This window comes from Siphateles boraxobius, unplaced genomic scaffold, assembly GCF_051911475.1.
Source record: "Siphateles boraxobius isolate OS27281-9 unplaced genomic scaffold, OSU_SipBor_1 86, whole genome shotgun sequence".
NCBI classification, from domain to species: domain Eukaryota; kingdom Metazoa; phylum Chordata; class Actinopteri; order Cypriniformes; family Leuciscidae; genus Siphateles; species Siphateles boraxobius.
Genome location: NW_027509215.1, coordinates 2580180 through 2607331, shown reverse-complemented (window position 1 = coordinate 2607331; position 27152 = coordinate 2580180). Strand labels below are relative to the sequence as shown.

Genomic DNA, 27152 nt, shown 5'->3' with positions numbered 1-27152 from the left:
AACGCATAGAACATGTCAAAGAAATTAAACCAAAGACCTTGTAATCACTGTTGACTTTCCTTACATGATGGAATATCATACATCTCGCAAGTTATTTTGCCAAAAACGACATGTAACCAAATTCAAGATTATTTTAGCTAGAAATGGGTTACTTATAGCCAGACTAAATTGGGTCTATAGTTAACCTAGACAGTGAAATGACGGCTATTGCTTGCTGGGTGTAGCATGAAATTACAAAAATGTTGGCCACAACGATTGATTGCACCAATCACAGACCTAGCCAAACATTTAATTTTGCTTCGTTCAGAGCAGAAGCAGCATTTTTGCATTCCAGCTTTTTACTGCCTTCCAAATTGTAAGTGGTTAGAAGGAAATAAAATTATGTTTAGTACCATTCATAAAATGAAGAACTGAACTATTCCTGTTTTCTATTACATTCTGCAAACCCCCCCGCCCCCCAAAAAAAACATTTCTTTTGGCTCCAACATACCCAACCAGCTGCTCTCAGAAACTCTCTCAGACAATTCCAACAGCAAATTAACCACATCCAGAAACTCTCGCTTCTGATTCCACTGATCTCCTAGCTGTAGCCAGTCACATTCCACAGCCCTTCCTGTGATCTAACAGGACGGCAGAGCTCTTACGAAGGGCTGTGTGTTTGATTAAACTGTCTATAAGTGGGGAGAGGCGAGATCAGGCGGGATCAGCGTGAGTCTGTTGAACAGCAGCTATCGGGCCAGAGAGAGCCACGCGTGCGTGCATTTTTATAATGATGAATGTTGTTAACCTTTAGCCCGGTTTGGTTCGTTCTCAGTCTCACTTCTGCTAGATTGTTCAGATCCAATTATAGAACATGTTGAGTTCTTTCAAGTGTGTACGTGAAAGAGAGAACGTTTTTTATAAATAGAGAGAGGTGTCTGTCTGCAGGTTAAAATTATCAGTGTTGTGGAGAAACAGCTGTGTGTGTATACATGTGTTTTTGTGTGCTGCTCAGATGTCCACACTCAACGTGCCTGTGATGAAAGCAGCACATTGTGGAGTCACCCATCAGTTTGGCGGAGGATGAATGACCCGTGTTGTTTTATTCAGCAATTTCGCTCTGAAAGCGTCGCTGTGTGGCTCGTCTCAGCTGCTCTACAGTGTGGTTTTACTCACCAGGTTTGTCAGCGGTGAGAAATGCGCTGTGTTGTTTAATTCACCGTAGAGTCATTAACACAGACTGTGGCTTTTTTTCCCCTTGAGATAAAATCTGCAGTTTTTGGATGATACGAGCTGGAAAATAACACGAGAACCTGTCAATGAACCTGCATGTGTGTTTGTCTGTGTTTGTGTATATACGTGTGCGTGCGAGTCTGATTCAGCCGCGTCTCTGTGGGCTGAGATAAAAGAGCGGTAATAAGCGTTTCTAATCTGAGTATAGTGAATGAATGATACACAAAAGGGACCACAGATGTACAGAATAAACAGGCTGGAGAGAAAGAGAGAGGAAATAAGGCAAGCAGAGGTGGCACTAGAGCGAACAAGGGATGGAAGAGAGAAAGATGAATGGAAACCAAGAAAGTGGAAATGAGAGACAAGGAGAGGATAGAGAAGAGCGATGAAGGGATTTCACGCTGTGTCATATCGATCGTTACAACCCTTCTTTGGCTCTTAACCATCTATGAATTTAGAAGGGGAACATTAAGCCAGTTCAATCACCTGTCACCAATGAGCACTGAATGAAATGAGAAAAACGAGAGACACAACAGAAAGTCAAATGAACTTAATTTAATAAAGGTAAAGTAATAACTATTTAACATATGAACAAAGCAAAACGGAAGAAAAAAAGGGGGGAAACTGGATTGTGCCAAACAAAAATAACAACCAAAAAAGGAACTAACTAAACCATTTGAATTACAAAAAAAAAACGTCAAAGTGACGTCATAACTAAACTACTCTTAACGAAAACAAAAATACAGAGAGTGGCACAAATCCCTAACCTACTGTGTATAGACAAATGAAAGTAAATGTGTAAATGTACAGTATGTCACCTGACCTTACCTATCCTCTCTCCTCCTTCCCGCTTAACCCAGCTTTGAAGAGCCGTTTAAAACTTTCAGAGTTACAAATAAGAAGTTTTTGGGGCAATCAAAACAAAGGGCAAGATTATCATGACAGACAAAACACTTAAGACTAAATCAAGCAAAGAGAACCAAAACTAAATCAAGCAAAGAGGAACAAAACTAAATCAAGCAAAGAGAAATAAGACTAAATCAAGCAAAGCGAAATAAGACTAAATCAAGCAAGGAAAAACAAAACAAAAAGTCTCTCTACCACACTGGCAGTATCATGTCCCTTAAGTAGCAGTTCCCCAGCTGTCAAGCATCAGGATGATGAGGATCCCGCGGCCCGCCTCACAGGGCACACGTAGTCAGCTCATTACAGATGACTGACAGGTAAAACAGCCAATCAGCGACGGCCTGTTAAAGTGAACGTAAGAGAGACAAAAGAAACCTAAAAGAGAAACACAAAACACACCCAAAAACACTTTTAAACGCCCTAAGGACGTAACGATGCAGCATAATAACACATACACACACACGCAGGCACGCACACACGCAGGCACGCTCACACACACACACACACACACACACACACACACACACACACACACACACCCACACACACACACACACACACACACACACACAATCTTCCCTCTAGTGCTTTAAACCAATCACATGACATTGACATAAGCTTGGATGGTTACTGGAAGCGTACCGCCCCCCCCCCCCCCCCACACACACACACACACACACGCACACACACACACACACACACACACACGCGCGCAGGCACGCACACTTTCTCACTCTCTTGCCCAAACAGGTGAGAGATCTATTTATATACTCGTTAGAATTAATTTGCAAGCTCTGAATGAAGTACAACTTTTCAGTAAGTTTCTTGTCATGAAGTACTTCACATATTACACATGCTTCTGTAGTGTCTTTCATAGCGTGCTGCACGTCTTTCTGAACTTTTAGAGTTGGTGCTCTGGATATTGGATATTAATTTCTGGATATTAGTTGGATCAGAGTTGGTGCTCTGTCCTCACACAATCAACATGTCACATGCCTCACATGTATATTTGTGCATGAAATCGTTGAATTGACCATGGTAAATAGTTGTTTGCTTGTGATTGATGCGCTAGCAGTCTCGGCTCAGTGAATGTTGCAAATCTCATGCAGACTATAGGATCAGTATGTCACATTCAGTCCTATTTTTTCCGGATATCATAATAATTTTTTTTTTTTTTTTTATGTATGCACAGTATGTGTGCATGGTATGCAAATTGCATGGAATATCTGACATACTACATTTGCCAATATACACAGTATACAACAGAGAACAGAATATTGTGCAGGGCTCTACACTTAGAATTTTCTTGAGCATTTGTGCTCCTACCGGTAATTTGAATAATTTAGGAGGAGCAGAGTCCAAAATTTGAGTTAATTTTATTTTTATTTTGTGGCACATTAATGTTACAAGTAGACATGAGAAAACATGTCATGAGTATATGACAGATTATGACAGAATTAAAAAACATATTATGAGTCGTGACAATAGAGCTTACCTTCCAATAAACCAAATTTATTATTTTAAGGGAAAATTAAGTTTCACCACTAGAGGTTGGATATTCAAAACAATAACAAAGGACTAACTTGATGATGCCGTGAATGAGCGTGTTATCAAGGGAGTTGTCATCTTCACCTCCACAGCCGATAGAAAGCAATCCGGTGGGGCAGAATTCGTGTTCATAGATGAGCTAATGTATTAAAGTTCAATTAATGTTACTGTGTTATGAAGCTGGGTGGGCCGAGAGGCATGGGACATTTTATGTTGCTGTTTTAATTATGCTTATATGCCGGACGCTGTGGCTCCTTACGTTTTGTTGTTTATGTTTATTTTACAATTAAAGTTATGTTAAACATCCACATATTTTTTTCCCCCTGAACTTGAATTTTGTTACAGATTTAAGATTACAGAATTAAGATTAACCATGTTGTCAACAATGATTAGTTTTCTGTCAATAAAGGGATCCAGCCAAACAGTTGCTCACCTGTCTAATAAAGCACATAACATATTAAAACTTTGCTGGTTTTTCCATGGTTTCTACAGAGGTGAAACTGGAAATCGAGGGTAAGGTGGATATGAGGTCACTGACAGCTGATGCAATGACACGGGCTGTTACACTGGTTAAAATAATGGACATCTCTGGATTTAAACATTATTAGAAACATTTGGGATTATGTAACAAGCCAACAAAATATATAACATTGTATAGTGGTTTTTGGAAATTTTACTCTAAAAGTAAACATACTGTGTCTTTAATTTAATTTATTTTATTAACATTATTATAAATAATATTTTATTCCATTATTAAAAGTAAGAAATACACTACTTAATTAATACTGTTGTGCTGTCAAATTAAAATGGTATTTAATAATAATAATTATAATAATAATAATTAATTTTATTTCACAAAAGTAAAATTACAATACTAATATTCATGGCTGTCTTAATATATTTGCCTTCAGTCATTAAGCCATGGAGCTTTTATGGTGAAAAACAGACTAATAAATGATTTTCATTAGAAGATGGTTGGAGCATGTCATGTTGCATTTTTAAATGCATGTTATAAGCAGTTTACTTAATTAGAGCCTCCATTAGTGTGCCAAATAAACCAGGAAGTAAAACTAGCTGCATTTTTTGAATCTGTCATTGACTTGTGCTCATTAGCGTCGTCAAGATAGCATGACATGCTAAGCTCTTTACCAGGGTCTAATTGTAAACTCTTTTCCTGGGATTCATTTCAAACTTCACCTTGAACAATGCTAGCAGTCAAGCCGTATTGGATAAGAAGCAGCAGCGTTGTAGAATGGAGAAATGAGTCAAATGCACAAATAGATATCTGACTGCTCCTTCCTACCTATAGAGCATAAGCTAAACGTTTTCCAACTGTAGCTGTTTAAAGAATATCTCCATCTCCTCTCTCCCCCTTTCTCCGATTTGTATTTTTTTCTTTTTTCTTTGTCTGCAAAGAGTTTAAAAACGAATCATTAAAATGTAGAATTGATCACTGAACATGACATGTCTTCATTCTGTCTCACGTCAATGTAAATGTTATTCCTAACATCTCTCCTCTTCAGGTCTCTGCATGTTTCCATCTCAGTAACTATGACACACATTTTGTCTCTGCTGCTTTTCATTTTGCTCAGTCAAGTGTACCTCTCATTACTCTAAACCAGATCAGGGGATTAATTTATAATATTCTGCTTAACATCATCATGGGATTCATATTTTTATTATATTAAACCCGATCAGGGGATTAATTATAACAATGATTCTAAACAGAATTGCTGGATTCATGTAAACCTAGTCATGATTGAAGTGTTCATTTCTTTTGTTGCGTGAAACCTGATAATAACATAATTTTTTAATGGTGTATCTTGAAATGGAAAAGCTTGGTGTATTGTCTTCATGGTCAGTGTGTAATTTAGATGGAAAGTTTTACAGTTTCAGGGTTTAATTTAATACTTTTGGACTCAATACTCTCTAAGGAAGATGTTTTGAAGAGACCTCCACCCACACTTCAGTTCATTCCGCATTTTTTCTTGAGGTTTATTGAAAAATAGCAGTAAAGACACTGATCATCTTATGCTATTGTGTTTATTTCATATCCAGAACTCGTAACACATGCCCTCAAAAATGCACACATGCATATTCATGATGGCCAAGCACACTGACACTATTACTAAGAATATCATAGATGTCTCTATGCAGTGTACACTGATTATTGCCTATTATATTTTTAAACGAATATGTGCAATAGTGCATGTTATACAGCAATAAACTTTTTAAACAGAATAATATTGTTTATACTCTTGCCGCAGTACCTCATTGCATTTTAATACATGCCATCTTTATGCACGTTTAATGAAAGTGGCGATATCTTGAAAATGATGATGATATATATGATGTCTGGAGGGGGTATTTGTTTAATGTGTGATGATTAAATGATCAAAATATGAGGAAAATGTTTTATATATTTTTTTTTACAATATTTTAAATGTGAAGGGAAAACAAAACACTAAACTTTGTTAAGGTATTTATCTGACAACTACAGGTTTTATTTTACTATGCAAAATATGCATAGAAAAAAAACTGTTGCCTGACCAAAAAGTATGTCTGCACAATTTGGCATGTTTCATTGTGTTATCACAAATAAAACAATTGACTCCAACACAACTATGTGACATGATTACAAAAATATTAAAAACATTTTTAAATAATGTTTAAATAAAGCGTGAAGATGACAATTTCCCTTGGCCTTACTCGCACTGCTCTCACTAGTTGGCATCGGTTACACATGTATTCCATGCACACCGAAATTGAAACACTGTGAACAGTGTGCATTCTTGTGTTGTCAAAATAAGTCGATACCTACATTTTAAAAACGTAACGATACCAGCTGTACCAGTTGTAGGCCTACTGAGTACCAAGTTAATTCGATAGCTGCTGATCAATGCTTCAGTGCTTATTTGTGTGTGTGCTCTCTTCAGTAAAGATAATCAACTGTTACTGTTTCTATTTACAACATGTTTTTGCAGATTTGAGTGTTGTGGGCAATCACAAGCAATGATAACTAGGTTAACTTACGGTGTTTCATGTGAACTAATTATGAATGAATGTACCACCATTTGTCGCACTGTCATTCTTATATACATTGTTTTTCACAAATGATATATTCACAAGTGAGTATAGCCTACTTGACACATATCAAACGATCTGTAACACACAAAGCAATAGTGACAAAGGGTAAAAACATTGTTACTCACACTTGTGTGTTGCGAGTTGTCAGATTCATTATCGGCACGGCATCATCTTTTATTTTTAGTCTCTTTGAACACTTTCTTAATGTTAGTATCAAAATTAAGGCAATTGAAAGGAAATTGTTCCACAACGTGGCACTGCAAAACGTCTGTTTAAGTGCTGTAGTAATCTTCTGTTTGTGTCTCTCTCATATTTACTACTACCGACGTGCGAAATTGCAAATCGGTGGGCAGGGCTAAAGAGGCAATGACGCTGAAGTAAGAGTTGGTCAATTCATAACCCCTTTAATTAAACAGTATTTAAAGCCTACATGCTAATGTTTTAATGTATTTATTATTATTATTATTATTATTATTTATTAAAACTATTAAACTATTATTTAAAAAACTATTATTAGCATGGTATTGTGACAGCATTAACACATTTAGCCTACTATAGAAATAATACGAATAGTAAGTTATACAGAGGTCTTGACATTAAACCATTAAACTGTTCTCTCTCTCTCTCTCTCTCTCTCTCTCTCTCTCTCTCTCTCTCTCTCTCTCTCTCTCTCTCTCTCTCTCTCTCATAATATCTAGCTGTCCAATATTCTTAAGTCCCAATTTGTGGTGTGCTTCAGTAGATTGGCGTGGCCTGACTCTGCAGCAGATTGCTCGCTTTATTCCACAGCACTTTTCCCAGGTCTAATTTGTGGGGTTCCACAGTAGATGATTCAGGTCTGTTTTAGTGGTATTCCACTCTTGATTGCTGTGTTCTGTTTTGGACATTGAATAACGTCTCCCAGGTTTGCATGAATCGATTTCTTTTGGCTTTTACTGCAGTATTGGGCACTGGGCAGACTAATTCAAAAAGGTTTCTTCTGGCGTTTTATCTCGTTTCGCAAGACCTGTTCTGTTTGAAAAGTTCCTAAGGCCTTAAAAGTTATTTTCTTTTTGTTGTGTTGCACAGTGATCTCATATTGTGCTGAGATGTTACTCATGTCCTGTGGTTTGAGCTGCAAGTTTGAACTGCTTTGCTTGCTTTTGTTGTGTTTTATGCTGTTTTATGCTTGTTTGCCTGTGTGTCATCATGTTTATTTGCCGCCATCAGACCTCTTTAATATATCAATTGTTTTGACAAGACATCCACCTATTTCATCCACCTATTTTTATGCGTATTTTGGGAGATGGCATTGCCTTTGTTTTCTTGAACACATGGGATGGAAACTCAGCTGAGCTATGAAAGGTTATATTTTACATAAATTATATTAATTAAACATTTGACAGTTTATTTATTTCTTGACACATTGGTATTTTTAGTGTACATTTACATGTAGTGTACATTTTTTTAAATAAATGTCTGTGTGGTTTTTTGTTGTCTTTAGCCCTATTCGCACTAGATTAGTATTACCTGGTGACCTCTAATCATTTGTAATAATTGCGTAGTTTGTCTGTGATCTTAATCCCATGCGAATCGGCCATGTATTTAATTTGTAAAGTAAAAATTGTCCCGCAAATGGCCTACCATATTTCGCCGAACACCGAGGTCCTGTGATAATATTAGTCCCGTGCGAAACGGCATCTCTGTGATATGGCGGGGTCGTGTTTCATTTTTTCAAGGTTTTTTGTTTCCTGTGCGCCTTTTTATCCATCTTTCGCAAAGAATTGGGGCTGGAGTGTTTTGATAGTATTTTGGGTGCTGGGTCATATTGCTATACCTACACCATACAACTATACAATTTGCAGAAAGAGAAGGCTGAAAATCACCAGAAGAGCAAAAACAAAAAGAATGATTGGATGGAGATGGATGACATGTATAGCAGCATGCGGAAAAGAACATTATTCTGTTTATTATATATCATACAGCTGGACCTATAACGACAAGACAATTCCAAGCAATAGCACATTGACATCATATCCGGGACTTAAGTCAGTAAATTCTAGTAAAATCATAGGCTTCGCTTATCCCGTGCGAATGCGCCACACGAAATTCAAATGTGGAGGGGTAATTTCTAAATCACACGAGTTCCCCAGATAATACTAATCAAGTGTGAATAGGGCTTTGTATTTTAACGTATTGACAATTACACTGGTGGTCAAAAGTTTGGAATAATTCCGGGGGTTTTTTCTGTCTCTTCTGCTCACCAAGGCTGCATTTATTTGATAAAAAATACAGTAAAAACCGTAACATTGTGAAATGTTGATTCTTCAGAATCCTTCATTATCTTTCAGAAATCATTCTAAAATACTGCTCAATTATAAATAATGGTTCTTATTACTATCAATGTTAAAAACAGTTTTTGCTGCTTGATATTTTTGTATAAACTACGGTATATTTTTTTCATGATTCTTTGGTTAACAGAAAGTTCAAAACAACAGCATTTATTTTGTATAGAAATCTTTTGTAACATTATAAATATCTTTACTGTCATTTGATCCTTGTTGGATAAAAACATTAATTTCTATTTTTTTAAAAAGATCTTACTTGCTTAAATGGTAGTGTATCACAGCTTTCATTAAAATATTAAGGAGCACAACTGTTTTCAACATTGATAATGATAAATGTTTCCTGAGCAACACATTTTTTCCCCCAAATAAATGCAGCCTTGGTGAGCATAAGAGACTTCTTTCAGAAGCATTACGAAAAATCTTAATAATTTCAAACTTTTGACTGCCAGTGTATATTTTTGTTGTGATGTAATGATTGTGATATGTTGGGGAGGTGAAGAGGTTTATCCCATAAATAAACCCTTTAAACCCTTGAAGAGGTTTATCCCATAAATATTTTTTTCCAAAAAGAGTAACCAAATGAGCACTACAAGTCTCCTTCAGGCCAGGGTGTTGGTTTGCACTGTTATATTGCTGAGACAGCTAATCTGTTGTGACATTCTTGTTCGCTCTGTTTTGTTTTTTCTATGTTTGTTTGCTTGCGTGTATTGTTTTGTGTTTGTTTACTCCGTTGTGTTGTGTTGTTGATGGCTTTGATTTTTTGTGTTGGTCCGGTGTAGCGTGATGTGTTTGCTCTGGTGTATTGTGCTGTCTGTTTTTCATTCTGCAGTGTTTGTCAGTTTTCTCTCTCAGGGAGTGTCCTATAGATACCAATTACATCCACTCAGGAAAAGACAGAGTGAAAGAGAAGGAGGGATGGAGCAGAATGAGTGGGAGGGAATAGGACAGCGAATGCACAGGAGGGAGAACGAGTGAGAGAGAGGGAAGACGGCAGACAGACAGAGAGAAATTGGAGGAGAGAGATTCCGTCTGTGAGTGTAATAGTCTCCTGCTGTCAGACTCTGGGGAATGAAAGAGCAAAAGAACGAAAGAGAGAAATGGGAGGGAGATCGTGGAGAAGAAAGGATGTATAGTGACAGAACTGAGGGAAAGAGAGAGCAAGAGAGGGCGAGTTGCATGCACAGTGCATGAAAGACTAAAGTGAAGAACTGAAAGGGAGAAACAGTAGAGAGCTGTTTAAAAAGAAGTGGACGAGAGAGAGAGAGGGGGGGGGGGGGGGGGTGTTGCTGAGGAGAGCAGTGTATCCCTCCATTTAAAGTCTGATCACAGTGAAGTGTGGACTTCACAATGCAGCGTACTTAATATTTCATACTAGCTTGAGTGTAGGTTTCTGTTGTGTGTGTGTGTGTGTGTGTGTGTGTGTGTGTGTGTGTGTGTGTGTGTGTGTGTGTGTGTGTGTGTGTGTGTGTGTGTGTGTGTGTGTGTGTGTGTAAATGCAATGATTTATGAATGAATACGAGGAACCTACTTTCCAAAAATGCAGTGTGTCTGTGGAAGTGTGCTGTTACAGTATGTGGCATGGGACAGTGTGTGTGTTGTTGTGCACCCTACATTTGAGTCTTTTATGCTGAGTGTGTGTGTGGTAATTATGAGAGGGGCTGCTTGCACTGAATGCTGCTTTGGTCTAGTGTGTGTGTGTGTGTGTGTGTGTGTGTGTGTGTGTGTGTGTGTGTGTGTGTGTGTGTGTGTGTGTGTGTGTGTGTGTGTGTGTGTGTGTGTGTGTGTGTGTGTGTGTGTGTGTGTGTGTGTTCAGTTGAGAGCAGAGGGAGTCTTTGTGCTGCCGTCCGAAATAATTCCCATCATACTTCAGTGCTCAGAGAACAAAATAACTCTGATTCTAACTGAAAAGAGAGAGAGAGAGAGAGAGAGAGAGAGAGAGAGAGAGAGAGAGAGAGAGAGAGAGAGAGAGAGAGAGAGTATATTGATGTTATTTCTCATCTCCCAACTTTTCTATCATCAGCAAACTTTGGAACACACACATACACACACACACACACACACACACACACACACACACACACACACACACACACACACACACACACACACACACACACACACACACACACACACACACACACACACACACAACACTATTATCAAGATAAATGAGGACATACTTTAGACGTCTGTTGTTTTATTTAATGCTGATTGGTGTAGGCGGCATGCAATCTAATATCACATGAGTGATTTTACAGTAATGGTATATATATCACAATCTAGTTGTTTTTGCTGGAAATTCAATTACAAAAAGTTGTATATATTACACAACAATGTAATGTCTGTTTTTAATAAGCTAGTGACTTAAATGCTTTAAAAATGAAAGGGACTTCATTTCATTTTATTATATTGGGGGTTTTTTGTGTAACTTAATGGACTCAAACCAAAATATCATATTATTCAAGTCTGGCATCAGTACAGAAACTGCTTTGTATTATGTAACAACAAAAGACTCACATAGTATTACCTTATAAATGTGTTTGGATGAGCCGCTTTGTCATAGAAATTAGATATATAAATGTATTGTTTTAATTAGAAATATATATATATATTAATTTTATTTATTCATTTATTTATATAAATATAATATATTCACATTTTAAGTAAAAGGATGTCAGGATATGTAGCAGATGTCTTATCAAGTAGATGTTTTATGTGTTTTTTAGTTCAGTCACTCAAACCAAAGCATCACTTACATCAGTGAGGGTCAGGCTACTTTTTTAAAGGTTTTTTTTAAGGTTTTTTTTTTGTTTTTTTTTGCCAAAGCTAGTTTTTACTCACATTTGGCACTTTATAGTGTTTATTTTGAAACCCACCTACCCTTAATAAAATGTTTTTGTATTTTAAAGTAAAACGAACATGATTTATTATTTATTGTCACCTTTGAGGACATCCCCATAGGGAGGTTCTGTCAGGTTTACTGTAGCTAGCTTCTGTGCATAATTTTGTCCCTGAAGTATAGCTAAGTAAACACACATTCACACACACAGCATACTGTATATTGCAATCTCCAACTGATGTTTTCTTAATTTTGATGTGCTGTTTTATACTCTTTCCTCAGTTCTTTTTTTCCTTTAAAACGGTTGTTTTGCATGCATGTGGGTTGAGGTCGCTTCGTCTTGAGGGTCAAGCTTCAGGTCATAGCGGTTGCCCCTGGTAACCTCCCTGTCTGGTTGCGTAGCAACCCTCCTCCTTTGTTCTAAAATGATTTAATTTATGGTTTATCTTCTTCACCCCCCTTCTTTCTTCTTTCACCTCTCACTGTCACTCCCTCTATCTGTCTCTATATCTCTCTTTCTCCCTCAGGACCCTGTTCTTTCTTCTCTTTGCTTCTATCCATCACAAGACTCTCTGAGGCTCCTGGCGTCTGTCGATGTATGTGTGTGTATGAGAGATGGACAGATAGTGAGCGAGAAAGTGCTCGAAGTTGAGTCTATATTGCCGTGGTTGTTAGTTGTGTGAGTATGTATATGGTGGCGTTGTGGTGGCTGAGGGCACTGTGTGTCTGTTTGCTTGATAAAGAGATCTCATATCTCCACCTCCTTGTAATTGACCTCTTATTTCTCAAAGTGCTTTATTGGCTGCAGTTCGCTCAATACCTGCCAAAGCACTAAGTGCTCTTTTTCATTGGCTGAATCTCAAAATCTAGTGAGCTGCCAAGACAGTGTTTTTGGGAATCATAGGTGTGTTCAAATGTAGAGCATGTCTGAATGTTTGACATTAGCCTAGTGAGCTGTCTACCTAGAAAACACTTTTGGGCATCATAGGTGTGTTTTACATTTAAACTGAACCTATATATATGAAAGCATAGTGAGCTGCCTACCTAGATTCTATTTTTGGGCATTGTACTAGTGAGTACTGTAGTCAGCATTTTTTGGCCTTCAGGGTTAGGGTTAGGGTTATATTAGCCTAACCTAACCCTAAGCTTAACCCATTCATATTAAAATTGAGAAATGAAAATAAATTTTGAATAATTCAAATGGACATTTTAATAGAAAATAGTGGGCATTGTATGTATGATCACAATTTAAAATAGATAAATAAATAACAGATTAAAAAAATAGAAAATACTGAGCTGCCTATCTAGGCAGCATTTTCGGTAATCATGCATATTTAAAGGTAGACAATACTTTTGGGCATCATAGGTTGGTTTGAATGTGTGCATTATACCTACAGTAGTGAAAATTCGGAGCATTATTTGGGCATTATATGCATGTTTGAATCTAGAAAGCATTTTGGACCTTCATTTTTGGACATTTAATGGAACCTACTAGTGAGCTGTCTACAAAGACAGAATTTTTGTGCATTGAATGCATAGCTGAATGTTTAAAACAAACCTATTGAGCTGCCTATATCTAAACTGTAAAAAAATTTTTTCAAAGATTTATATTATTGGAGTACATTTTATTAAAAAATACTATTTGAGTATTTCTACTTTTAAAAAAAATCATGTTTAATACTATATTAATGTGACTTGTTTATTTGTGAAATGTACTAGCGATGTATGATTTTTTTTCAGTGTAGGAAGCATTTTTGAGCATCAAATGCATGTTTGCACTTTTGAATGAATGAATGAATGAATGAATAAATGAATGAGGCATTTATATAGCACTTTCATATGTACTACTGTACACCCAAAGCGCTTTACAATCATATCAGGGGATCTCTCCTCAACCACCACCAGTGTGCAGCATCCACTTTTGGGTATCATTGTCATGTTCAAATGCTTGAAACAAATCTATTGAGCTGTCTTCCTAGACAGCACTTTTGGCTATCATAGGCAAGTTCAAACGACTGAATAAAACATGAGCGTGTTACCTTTGGGCATCATAGACCATTCGAAAGGAACCTATAGAATCAGCTCACTAGGTTTTGAGACTTAACCCTTCTCTCTCTCTTTATCTGTCTTTCTCTCTCTCTCTCTCTCTCTTTCTCTGGGTCATTCTGTCCCTTCTTGCCCCCTGCTCAGTCTCTCTCTCTGGGGGGTGAGAGAGTGCACTAACAATGTTTGACAGGCACAACAACTGTGAAAAAGAGCGGGAAAGAGAAAGAAAAGAGAATAAATCTTTCAAAAAAATTGTTTTGCAGTCATTTAATGAAGACCTTGTCTGCTGCAGGGTGTTTGAATGTTTTGTATGTTCTCTAACAGTGAGTTTTTGTAAATATTTATATTGAATCATATTTTCTATGATGATTTCTAGTATCTTAATGAGTACTTTTAATTTCAGCTTGATCCTCAACCAAGCAAGGAACAATCTTTGTGTGCTCAATATATAAAATGATGACGCTGTAGCAATATTGTTCCAACATCATTCATATTAAATCTATTCATTTGAAATGTGGTCGTAAGGACTGTTTGTTTTGACATGAAAATTACATTTCATATTTATATGGAACTTCTCTTCAAAGTGAATCACAAATTGTGTGAAAATGGAAAAAGAAGAGAGAAGGATGAAAAAGAGGGCGAATGACATAAGGATAAGAGCATACACACCCAGGGGGGCAGTTATCGGGCAGAAAAGCGTGTGTGTGTGAGTGCTTGGGGTGGGGTGGTTATAGGGCAACAGCTGGCATTGAGTGGGGGGTTGGAAAGAGTCATGTTGAAAAAAACCTCCGAATTACCTACTAATGTACTGCATACAGCTTTAAACAAGTGTTTACGTGAGTATGTGAACGATGAAATATATTTTAAAATTTAATTTTATTCCTGTGATATATATTTATTTATACTACAGGGCTGTTGAATGCCTGATTCTGATTGGTTGAGAACGTTCTAAGGTGTGCAATTATTTTCAGGGAAACGCACGGCTAACGTAGTTCCAGGCAGGTCTTGACCGCATTACAGTTACATATCACTTCGCGTAGTTAACTGTAATAACGGAAAATAGGATACAATTCATAACAAGAAAAAACATGCAGCCCATGCGCTTGATCTGCAATTTTCGATGTCTAACTTCACAATCAATGGAAACATGCAGTTTAATTTTAATAAACAAAGTATATAGCCCTATATAGTCAATAGAAAATTAAACTGAATAGGCCTATATAAATAAATTGATAGTTCTGCTGCACGGGTTTTCGTAATTATTGCAGATAATAGGCTATAACAAATAAATAATTATTGATAGGCCTATAGCCTATTTGTTAATAGGACTTTGTGTTTCATTTACTACTGTCAATATTAGGAAAAAACATGAACGAACTAATTAAAATGAATTGAATTAATTAATAAATAATAACATTGAAGCACATGCCTCTCTCTCTCTCTCTCTCTCTCTCTCTCTCTCTCTCTCTCTCTCTCTCTCTCTCTCTCTCTCTCTCTCTCTCTCTCGCTCTCTCTAATAACTGCATTAATAACTGCATAAAGCCGGGCACACACTTATTGTAAGGCCGGTTATGAATGTAATTTGATACTTTGTTATGATCGATCATGCCCAAACGCGTGTTCAGCGCGTTCAGTCTGTTTAAAATCTGCTGCAGTCGATGGAAACAGATTGTTTCAGCCAGTCGTTAAGTATGTCCAGCATTAGTCTGCTATCAGTTGCTCAAACCTCTGTTACTAACTCTAAAATGACGTTTTGGAATTAGCAACGGAGGCGTGGGATTAGATGCGCAATAAATTAGTCCTACATACAAGAGCGTTTTAATGACAAAAACTTTACAAACGTCTTGAAATACATCATTTGAACAATGTTTCGATGTGTGGTAACTGTAGTATAAGCGGAATAATTGACTTCAGGCCGTTGAATTATTAGAAAAATAATGCACACCGAGGTGTAATGGCCACTCCGCTTCGCGTCGTGACCGCATTACCACCTCGGGTGTGCATTATTTTTCTAATAATTAAACGGGCTGTCGTCAATTATTCCTTACATATATATATTATCCTACTTTTTAACAATCTTTTGCTAATAGTTTAAGATTTAAAAAAAATGCTGATTAAGAAAATAATTTTGTAGTGTAAAAGGCATCTAAAATATAAATTTTTCGTCATGTATTTATATTAAATGTGATCTAAGATCTTGACAATTAAAAAAATCTTACTGTCCGTTCTGTTTATCAACAGGGCCGTCACTAAGAATTCTGGGCCCTGTGGCTGTATGTTGACCCATTACCTCTTACGGATCTCTTGTCGGACGGGAAGGCGTTATGTGTTAAATCCATAGATCTTCGTCGGGGTCAAATGGGTTCTTGCAATCTCCATTGAGCTTCATAAACCAATATTTGGTCCCACACACACATTGCCAGATTATGATTAAGCAAATATGTCCCAGCAGTTAGAAGATCAATCAAATCAAATCTTATAAATGTGGTCATGTAGTCTGACCAATTAATAAGACAACAAGGACTTCCTCTAGTCCAACTGCACACACATACATACACACAAGCAGTTGGAGATCAGAGAGGAACCAAAAGGATGTTTAATGCCCATCAAACGTAATCAGGCTGGAAAATAGACATCTACATATGCAGTGGAGGAAACATAGAGACCGTAGCAGAGGGATAGAGGAGAGGGTGTAGAGGTGAGAGAATACCAGAGGGAAAATATGGAGAGGCAGAAAGAGACAGATGGAAGGAGGAGGAAAAGGAAAGAAGAAGTGAAGCACAGATGGAGAGAGATGAGAAAGGAGGAAGAGGGAAATGGAGAGATGAAGGGGTTATTTTTCACTGTCTGTTTTTGGACTGTATTTATTACACTCCAACCTGTGTTATCGCTGACATACAAACACTCATCTTCTCCCTCCCTCTCTCTCTCTCTCTCGTTTATTTCTCTGTCTCTCCTTTTGGCTTTCTTCGTCAGTCTTTCGCTGTATTCATCTGTTTATCTGTAATCTTTCGCTTTTGTCTCTTTCAGCAGCCGTACTCTCTGCTCTCTCTCGTCTATGTGAGGAGGGTGTAAACGATGTTGCTTTAAATATAGACTGTGTGCTTTCTACACCCTCACACATTTGTGTGTGTGTGAGCGAGAGACACCTAGAAAAAGGCAGAGAGAAAGCAAGATGTGATGGAGAATGACACTGTCTGGGTGTTTTTAAATCAACAGTGTGTGTGTGTGTCTGTGTGTGAATACTCAGGCAGTGCTTTTCATCTGATGGGTCGTGACTCGTGACCCAAAAATGGGTTGCAGGGCTGAAGACTGCAGGAGGAAATTCTAACTAACCAAATATGAGCATGCATAGATAAATAAATAGGCTTATCTGCTCCTCAGAAGAAGGAGAAAGTGCTTTCCATGTCTTTTGTTGTTGGCATAAAAAGCAGTTTGTCCAGAAAACTCTGCTTTATTTTGACACAAATTCATATGTCTCTTTGTAGAAGATTAAACAAGGTAAATGTAAATACGACCCAGACTACATTAAATGTAGGGATGGCCCGATACCGATACTGGCATCGGGGATCGGGTCGATACTGTCCTCATATAGGCTACTCGTACTCGTACTCATAAAAATTCGCCGATACCACGCCCCGATACCACGTACATTTTGCGAAACGAAACTGGCCGCCGCGAGTGCTTTGTCGAGGTGAACTGAGGCATAGGGACGTGCACTCCCAACGCAAAAGAGTGCGGATCTGATGGCCGAGCGCGAGCGCGGGCGCGGGCGGTAATGCACTCACTCTGTGTGTGCGGGTTCCGGGAGAATAAAACGATTCGCGGGACTCCCGCAAACTAGAAATATCTATGAATACAACATATTAAAACTAATAGATTTTCATTCATCTGTTGCAGAAAAGCAAGAAGAACAACTAAAACAAAATAGAAACGATTTACAGGCCAGAGTTTCTATTCTTAACATGTTTGCAGCGTTGAGCGATGTAGCCAATCACAGACATGTGTGTTGATTTCTTGAACGCAATGGCTAATCAGAAGCATTTAAGATAGACTCCCCTCACTGCTCAAAACTTTTTTGTTCAGTGCTGAATTCTGTATGCTGGCAAATCCTCTAATTATGATAAACAAAGTGTGGATATTATGAAAGATTCATTGTGCAGTCAGCTTCATTGATAATAACAGATGTGTGAGATCGCGATGAACTGTCAGCTTTTTAGGAATTAGACTATTAAGGGAGCGCACTTTGGGCGCATTCAGTCATGTCAGACCATGCACGCAGTAACTGCTTGCTTTTATGTTAAATTAACAGTGGTTTGTGTGTTAATACATTTATTATTTTACTCATTATTATTTATTTTTAGACTTGTTAAAACAAGCAGAGAAGAAAATAAAAACAGTCTTCTAACCTGTGTTCTAAAATAGTCTTCTGTCTTCTTTTCTGGGAGCCTATAGTTACTTTTGCGGTAGAAATATCGGTATCGGTACTCGATATCGGCAAGTACACAAATGTAAATACTCGTACTCGTATCGGTTTGAAAAAAAATGGTATCGGGCCATCCCTAATTAAATGTAGGTTCATTTGCATTGAGGATAAACATGGTTTGAGCCATAATGCAAAAATGCATTTTAAAATTGAGAAATTAATCATTAATCAAATATGATCAATTGAAACTCTAAATTAATCATTCTCAATTCGCAAATTAATTCAATTCAAAATTGTAAAATCTGTAAATCATGTTAATGTTTTTGAATAAAGATAGAGGGCACATGAGTTTAAAAAAAGATTGATGTGCATGGATAAATCATTTACAATAAACATTGCAATATTACATAAAAAACATTATTTTCTATTTTTATTTTTTGGTGAAAATAATATTCTTTAAAAAATCTCTTTACACTATCTTAATAATTTGCTTTTCACACCCAACGTCACACCCCTCCTGATTTCACTCCGATGGCTCCCAGTTGTGGCCGGAATAAAATTTAAGGTACTCCATGTCATTGAGGACACACACACACATTTGTTTCACTATAGTGAGAACATTTCATAGACTTCCAATGATTTTACATCAGGTTAATAATATTTTCTATCACCTACCCCATCACAGAAACATGTGCAAAACACTAGACAAACACTTTTTTGGCTGATTTATAAGCTTTTTTTAGCACTCACAAAACACTCTACTCAGTATTTCTCCTCTTCTCTAGCTTGCTTCCTAATGCACTTGTCTAATAAACCTGGCATTGTATATTGTGAATATTTTGCTCTTTGACTAATTGATTTTGTTCCTCTTTTGTAAGTTGCTTTGGAAAAAAAGCATCTGCTAAATGCATAAATGTAAATGTTGTTAAAAACATTTTAAATACATTTTTTGTCACTACTTCTTGTCCATCTGTTATTCCAAACTTGTATTTGTGGAACAAATACAATTTTTTTTTTTTTTTTTTTACATTTATTATGAAAGTCAGTGGGGGTCCAGTGTTGTTTTGATTGGACACCAATGACTTTCGTTACTGGTTGGTTTGAAAAAATGCAGTTGAAAAGTTATTCAAAATTTCTTCTTTCGTGTTCCAGGCAGGTTTGAAATGACATGAGGATGAGTAAATGTCAGAATTAAAAATTTCCCATGAATTTTACTGCGTATGTCATCAAGCCAATGTTATGGTTCAAAATTAAGTGGCAGTGACATATATTTGTGTAGTCTGTTCCAATCATGCAGATATGAGACAGTGAAGCCCCGCACCCTTCAGAGTACTCACTTTAAGTGTTCTGCCCTTCGGAGTGAGTAGGACATAGTGGTGTTCTCTTTGAAATTGAATTCACCCAGATTCTTTCTCTCCGCATTTCCACTCCATCCACTCAGTGATTAGAGTCGAGTCAGTGTCCTGACATAACCAGTTAAATGGATCAGATGCCATTTTGAGAGTCTCAGTAAGTGCCCCCTGCAGCAGTTGTCCACTGCACAGAGAGCGTGTATGTGACCCACTAATCGCTTATTAACTGCTAACACTGCTCTAATTGGTTGCCGATAAGTAGCCCGCACTGTGTGCGCTAAAGCTAAAGGCTAATTTTAGCCTATTATCTGTTGGCATAGGTTCATTGGGTTTAGAGAGCAAACTCTTAATTCTACCACTGTCAGTTTTGAGCGCACATGAGGTTTTCACATGCTCATGGCATAGCCAGATGTTCTGTAATGTAGATGCTGAGACTTAGTCTTTTCTCATCCCTTCTGTTCTAACTCTATTTATAAAAGCATCTTGTTAAAGCCTTTTAGGCTAATCAGGCTGAGTTCGTTCCAGCTTCACACTCGCCTAGCGCACCTGCGTTTGTCCCACATATTTGCCCTTGGAAACCCGGCATTTGGCCTGCGATTGAGTAGGTTAATCCCAGCTCTAGCAAAACATCAGGCTAGAATTAAGCCAGCGTTTAGCCTGAATCAATCCAAGACTGAGCCCAACAAAAGCAGTATCACAAGGCCAGTTTGAAATCAGAATCAGGCCAAGATTAAGCCAGCATTCAAACAATGTTAGCCTTGCAATTAGCAATATTTGTCCCGTCATTCAGCCAGCATACGCCCAACATTCAGCCAAGTTTTGCCCCCTGTTTAATCTCTTTGAGTCCAGAGCTTGGCCAGCATCAAGCTAGCATTTGCCCAGCATTCACTAAACATTAACGCGTTGCTCCATTCAAGCTGCCATTAGCCTAACATTCAGACAGCGCTTCGCCCAGAGTTGATCCTGCAGCGGTCAGCATTAAAAAGGTCATCGATTATAACCTAAGTGGTAATTATTGGGTAAAGTGGAGCATGGGCCGCCCAGGGCGGAATTATCATACAGCTAGGCTCACATTGGCATTGCATCTGGCCTTTATACTCGCACTCACACAGACATATTTGAGTAAAGTCATCATCTGTTAGATGCCTGAAGGGCTTTACATGTGTTAACCTCAAACCCCAATCCCTACAAACACTAAGCAACCAATATAAAATCACAAAACTAAGCAATTTTCCATGAAATTTACATTTACATTTAATCATTTAGCAGATGCTTTTATCCAAAGCAACTTACAAATGAGGAGAGCAATAGAAGCAATTAAGCTAACAATAGGACAACAATATGCAAGTGCTGTGACCCTTCCCAGTTTAGTCTGTATAACGCAGTATACATATTAATTTTTATTAAATAGATATAGAATAGAAGTTTTAGTATTAATGGTTTTCTAGTCGTTTCTTAAAAATGGCTAAAGACTCAGCAGCTCGGGTTGAGTTAGGCAGGTCATTCCAGTAGCAGGAAACAGTCCAGGTCCGTGAAAATGGTTTTGTGCCTCTTTTAGATGGCACCACAAGGCGCCGCTCACTTGCAGAACGCAAGCTTCTTGATGGCACGTAAGTTCGGAGCAATGAGTTTAGGTAAAAGGGAGCAGAGCCAGTGGTTGTTCTGTAGGCAAGCATCAGTGCCTTGAATTTGATGCGAGCAGCAATTGGCAATCAGTGCAATTTTATGGGGAGAGGAGTGACGTGCGCTCTCTTTGGCTCGTTAAAGACCACTCTTGCTGCAGCATTCTGGATCAGTTGAAGAGGTTTGACAGTGCAGGCTGGAAAGCCTGCCAAGAGAGCATTACAATAGTCCACTGAGTCCAGAACAAGTGCTTGAACAAGAAGTTGTGTAGCATGCTCAGATAGGAAGGGCCTGATCCTCCTAATGTTGTATACGGCAAATCACCAGAACCGGGCAGTTCTAGCAAAAATGTAGTCTGTGAAGTTCAATTGATCATCAATAGGATCATAACAAAATACAACTCTCAGGTTTCTGGCTGTCCTGAATGGAGTTATGGATGACGAAGCTAGCTGAATGGAGAAGTTGTGATGGAGTTCTGGGTTGGTCGAGACCACAAGCAGCTCTGTCTTTGTAAGGTTTAGTTGAAAGTGCTGGTCTGTCAGGCAGGCTGAGATGCGGGCAACTACCGTCAGATTCTGAGATGGATGGAATGAGAGGTAGAGTTGTGTGTCGTTAGAATAACAGTGATAGGAAAAAACATGTTTCTGAATGACAAATCCCAGTGATGACATGTACATGGAGAAAAGAAGTGGTCCAAGCACTGAGCCCTGAAGCACCCCAGTAGCTAGATGTTGCAACTTAAACACCAAACCTCTCCACGACACCCTGAAGGACCTACCTGAAAGGTTAGACTTGAACCATTGGAGTGTGTTTACTGAGATGCCCTTTGTCTTGAGGATTAACCGGAGGATCTGGTGGTTAACTGTCAAAATGTGAAGTGGAAATGTGAGTGATACTTATCTGTACTAAACTCATTATTATGATGCGTAGCTAGAATATTCTCACTGGTTGCTATGCAGTTGCTAGAGTGTTCTGGGTGATTGCATTTTAGTTGCTAGTGTATTGTGTATGACAGTGGGGGCTGCTGGTCTTTCAAAGAGGGGAAGCTCTTTTTTTTTTAAAACTCGACTGTCAGGTGTGGGGATGGAGAAAGGAGCGAGGACTTAGGTGCAGAGTTGATGGGCTTTATTTTAATAATAAAATAAAATAAAATACAAACATTCTACAAAATTCATCTTCTGATTTTTTTATTAGTGGTTGGCAAACAACTTTTTAATGTGCATTACCGCCACCAGCGCAAGACTGCAAACGCAAGGAGAATAAATTGGGAGCAAACAAGGCAAGTAACGGGGGAGGACAAGTGGGGCAAATAAACCAATAATCAGGTAACAAGATGGGAGTCACAATTGACAGAAGGCAAGCCATGTGCTCACACCGAACATGACCCAAAAAAAAACAAGCACATGGCCAGTAAAACAAATCACAAGCAAAGTGCTCACACAAAATGAGACATGAAGAACAATGTGAACACTCATAAGCCACGTGTTCACACAGAACATGACATGAAAGCACACAGCTAGTGTAAAATACAAGCTGTGTGCTACACAGCACAAGACAAAACATGACATGAAAGCACGCGGCCGATGTAAACACGAACCGCGTGCTACACAAAACACACGTGAACAGAGCGAACACGAAAACGCACGTTCACACAACAAGACAGAACGTTATGCACGAGAATGAGCGTAAGCTCATCCTGTGCGCTCACAACAGAAAACAAACACGCGGAGCATGAATGTCCGAATCCCGACACAAAACCGAAACCAAACTAGACAAATGTGCCGTGATCCAATCACCAATGCCCCGCACATGTAACAAAGCGACGGAGGAAAAGTGGGAATTAGGTTAAACTGTGAAATGTATGATGAAATTTGGATAGCAATTTCGCCAAGCAAATACCAAGAAATAGATTACAGCAGTTTGTCTTTCAAGTACATAAAATCCGCGATTGGACTGAGCTTGAATAGCTTACGCGTCAGCGACTTTTTATTGTACAAAATCGCTGTCAATCACTTCAATCATCACGCAGAAGCCCAGTGTCCAGCCCCTGAGTGTCCGTGGGTGGGACATAATCACAGATTTATCCAATGACGTCAAGTTTCGAAGCACTGAAAAAACTGTTCAAAGCAGCCTCATTGAAGTCAATGGTAGCTCGGATTCAACAGGGAAATGCTCTGTGACGCTCCGGAAATGAATGAAGGAAATCGAGTCAGCCGATCTGCTATATGTAGATGATTTTGAACCAACTCGTCTACGAGATTAACGTGTTCTAACGCATTTTTAGTCAATAAAATTTTAACACAATAGTACACATTTGACCGTACATTTTTTGGCATTATAGGAAAGCCGAGCTTCCCTTGCAGTCTTAAAAAAATGGCCACTGGTGGATGATTGCCAGGGTGTTGCTGTGCAGTTGCTAGAGTTTTCTGGATGATTGCAGGGTGATGCTTTGCAGTTGCTAGAATGTTCTAGGTGGTTGCCAGGATGTGCTATGCAGCTGCTTGGGTTTTCCTGGTTCTCTTAAAAGACCCGTCCATGTCTCTTTGATATGCTGGTCATAAGATGTGACCAGGATTGGTCCCTTTATAAATCTATTTTAGGATTTTAGGATATTTAGGATTTTTTTCACCAGCTAATCACTTAATTGAGTAAAAAAAAAAAGTATAGCACAAGGTTTTGAAGGACCATTCATGTGTAATGGACGTAGGCCAGTTAGAGCTGTGCATGTAAACCTCACTCCCCTGTCCTCAAGAGGGGTGCTAGCGACTGACGCTAGAGGCTGCGGTCCTTGGTATCTTTGTTAGTATGCCCGCCTTCTATGTTGGAGACCCCGGTTCGAAGCCTGCTCAGAGCAGGTCGAGTAGGACAGGTTACACATGCCCATATCATGAATGATGCAGGCTAAGTTACATGTTGAAATTTAATATTTAGTTTTGTTTTTAAATTCCAAAATGCATATGTGAGCAAATATCAGATATGAGTGATAGAATACATGGCTAATTAGAAATTGTACATATCTTCACTGAAGATATGTTGTTTTTCTTCAGAATCTTGGAGACCTCAGTCAGCATTTTAATTATTACCATGCCTGATCAATTTCCTTCCTATCTCTTTCCATGCTAATCGTAGTTTTCAGTTTCCTTCTATGGCGACCCCCGCAGCATGAGGTGCAGGCCACCTTAACGATGCCATTTTCTTTTCTTTCTTTTTTTCAGCAAGAAATACACAGCACTGCACTTAAAGATCATGATGATGGGGACGAAGGATCTAATTTTCACCCAAGTCTTACTCTCATTTTCTCACTGTCTTGTCCTCTCTCTGTATCTCATTTCATGATGCCATCTTGGTTTTCTCTCTTTTTTGGCTCTAATAACTTCTCATTTATCTCTGTCCTGTTGCCCAGATGAAGACCCCTTCCAGCCAGTGACCCAAGATGAGACGGTGGCAGTGGGTGGGGTGGTGACCCTGACCTGCAGCGTGAAGGAAAACGATAACTCCTCCCTCCAGTGGTCTAACACGGCCCAGCAGACCTTGTACTTTGGAGAGAAGAGAGGTGAGTGCCTGTGAAAATGGTGATGCTCATGTTCTTCCAAATCTGTAGGACTTTCTTTCTTCTGTGGAGTACAAAAACAGATGTTTTACACAATGTCCTGGCTGCTGTTTTACATATGATTAAAGTGAATGGGGACTGAAGTTGCCAAAAATGACAAAAAAAAGTACTACAAAAGTAGCAAAATTAGTCTGTATGATTTAGGCTATATATTTCAAGTCTTCAGAAGCAGATGTGTGAAAAAGGGGTTTATAAAATATGATTTGTTGAATATCTTCCCGTCTGCCATAGCGTTCAGATCTCATTCACATTACTTTATTTAAGCAAACTTTTATTGTTTTAGCAAACTTTCATTCAGTCTGGCTGCATTATGTTTAGTAACTCTCTTTTTCATAATGAAATCTTGTTGTACATTTTTAATCGTTGAGTATTTTTACATGTATTTATTTATTAAGTAATATCCTATTTCCCACAAAAGGTGTCAAATTACAGATAAAGCTGGTTGTAAATGGCAATTTACACCGACTTTAACAAACGGACATTTCTTGACCTCTCTTTTACTCGATCGCTTTTAAGACTGTGGTCTGTGATTGCAATTACTCGCCATTTTGGTCTGAACAGGAAATTGATTTTTGTTGGACCCTTCCTTTGAGATTTCCACAGAGCTCCTCTTAGTCCCCCAACATCTAACACAAAAACAATGCGTTAGACACCTTCCTAAAACATTAATATCACCCTAAAAAAAAACAGGTGGCTCTGTGATAACGAAAAGCGAGGTGATGGAGAGAAAGACTGAGAGAGAATAGAGGAGTGACCTGATTAAAGAGAAAAACAAAAGAAGGCGACAAGAGAGCACCATGAAAAAACAGAAATAGAAAACAGTCTATTAAACGAGAAGGAAGTAGGGAGCGTTAAAAGAAGGGAGAAAAGAAATACATCTTGTTGCATTTCATCTTGTTTAACAAAAATAATTTAAACTATATAAATTTACGGTCACACTTTAGATAAGGGTCCAATTCTCACTATTAACTAACTATTAACTACGACTTTTGCCTCAGTAAACTCCTAATTACTGCATATTAATAGTTAGTTGTTAAGTTTAGTTATTGGGTAGGGTTAAAGGATGTAGAATATGGTCTTGCAGAATAAAGCAATAATATGTGCTTTATTAGTACTAATAAACAGCCAATATCCCAGTAATATGCATGCTAATAAGCAATGAGTTAATAGTGAGAGTTGGACCCTAAACTAAAGTGTTACCAAATTTACTTTTAAAATTATTTTTTTAAATTAGGATAAATACATTTTAGCAAAATTGTGCAAGATAATAAGAGTTTCCAAATTCCAATTAGGTTTATTTTTCTATTGAATTAAGTATAAATCCAACTAAATTTAGTGTGGTTTATGCTTAAAACAAGAAAAACAATTTAGGGTTAGAAATAAACTCGAATCAAGGTATTCTCTGAAAACTAATCTCGGTCACACTTTAGTTTAGGGTCCAATTCTCACTATATCCTAGTAATATGCCTATTGACAATTGAAACAAAAGTGTTACCCAAATCTCATTATCTTACACAATTCTGCTCCCCAGTGAATTTACTGTATCTAAATTGAAGGATGTTTAGATATTTGGAAAGCAAAACAAAAAAACAGATTTTTGTTGCAGTGTAGAAAAGAGAGAGCGAGAGCACAGTAAAAGGAGAACAGGAGACGCACACATGCGCACAAGTGTGAAGAGATGAATAGATTAGTGTGGAGGAACGATGGATGGGTGAATGAGCGAAGTGAGATAAAGGGAGGAATGACAAAGGAGGAGTGTGTGCATGAAAGAGCAGGATGGAGGACAGAGGACTGTCAGCTGATGAAGACAAATTAAGTGCCCTTCACTTACTGATAAACCATGAAGCGCACACTCACATTTATGGTAAATCTGCATTGGACACAAGTTCTCCTTTTGTTCAAAGGTGAAGTGTGTAATTTCTGCACCATTAGCAAAAATAATAACTTCTCAAACAGGTTTTCTCGATCATTGCCAGCCTCTTTGATCGGGCCAACCAGTGGTGGGGGTTCTTTTTCATTCTACAGAACACTTGATTGGGGAAAAATCTGTGTAGTGCAGGATGAGTCGTCAGTATTTTTGCTCCATTTTCCCGGAAGAGAACAGTGTTGTTATTATTAACTACAGCTAAAACTATTAATTGTTTTTATGATTTAAATAAAACGGAAACAAAATAAA

The 27152-nt window shown here is 38.1% G+C and overlaps 1 protein-coding gene across 7 annotated transcripts in view; it reads left to right on the top strand.

Moving 5' to 3' along the window:
* Positions 1 to 27152, top strand: part of cadm3 (cell adhesion molecule 3) — a 71573-nt gene that overhangs the window by 18801 nt on the left and 25620 nt on the right. For all 7 annotated transcript variants that reach the window (XM_077221908.1, XM_077221907.1, XM_077221904.1 and 4 more), the window contains exon 3: positions 24770 to 24919. In XM_077221908.1, coding sequence (XP_077078023.1) covers positions 24770 to 24919 — 150 coding nt within the window. The remainder of the gene's footprint in view (positions 1 to 24769; positions 24920 to 27152) is intronic.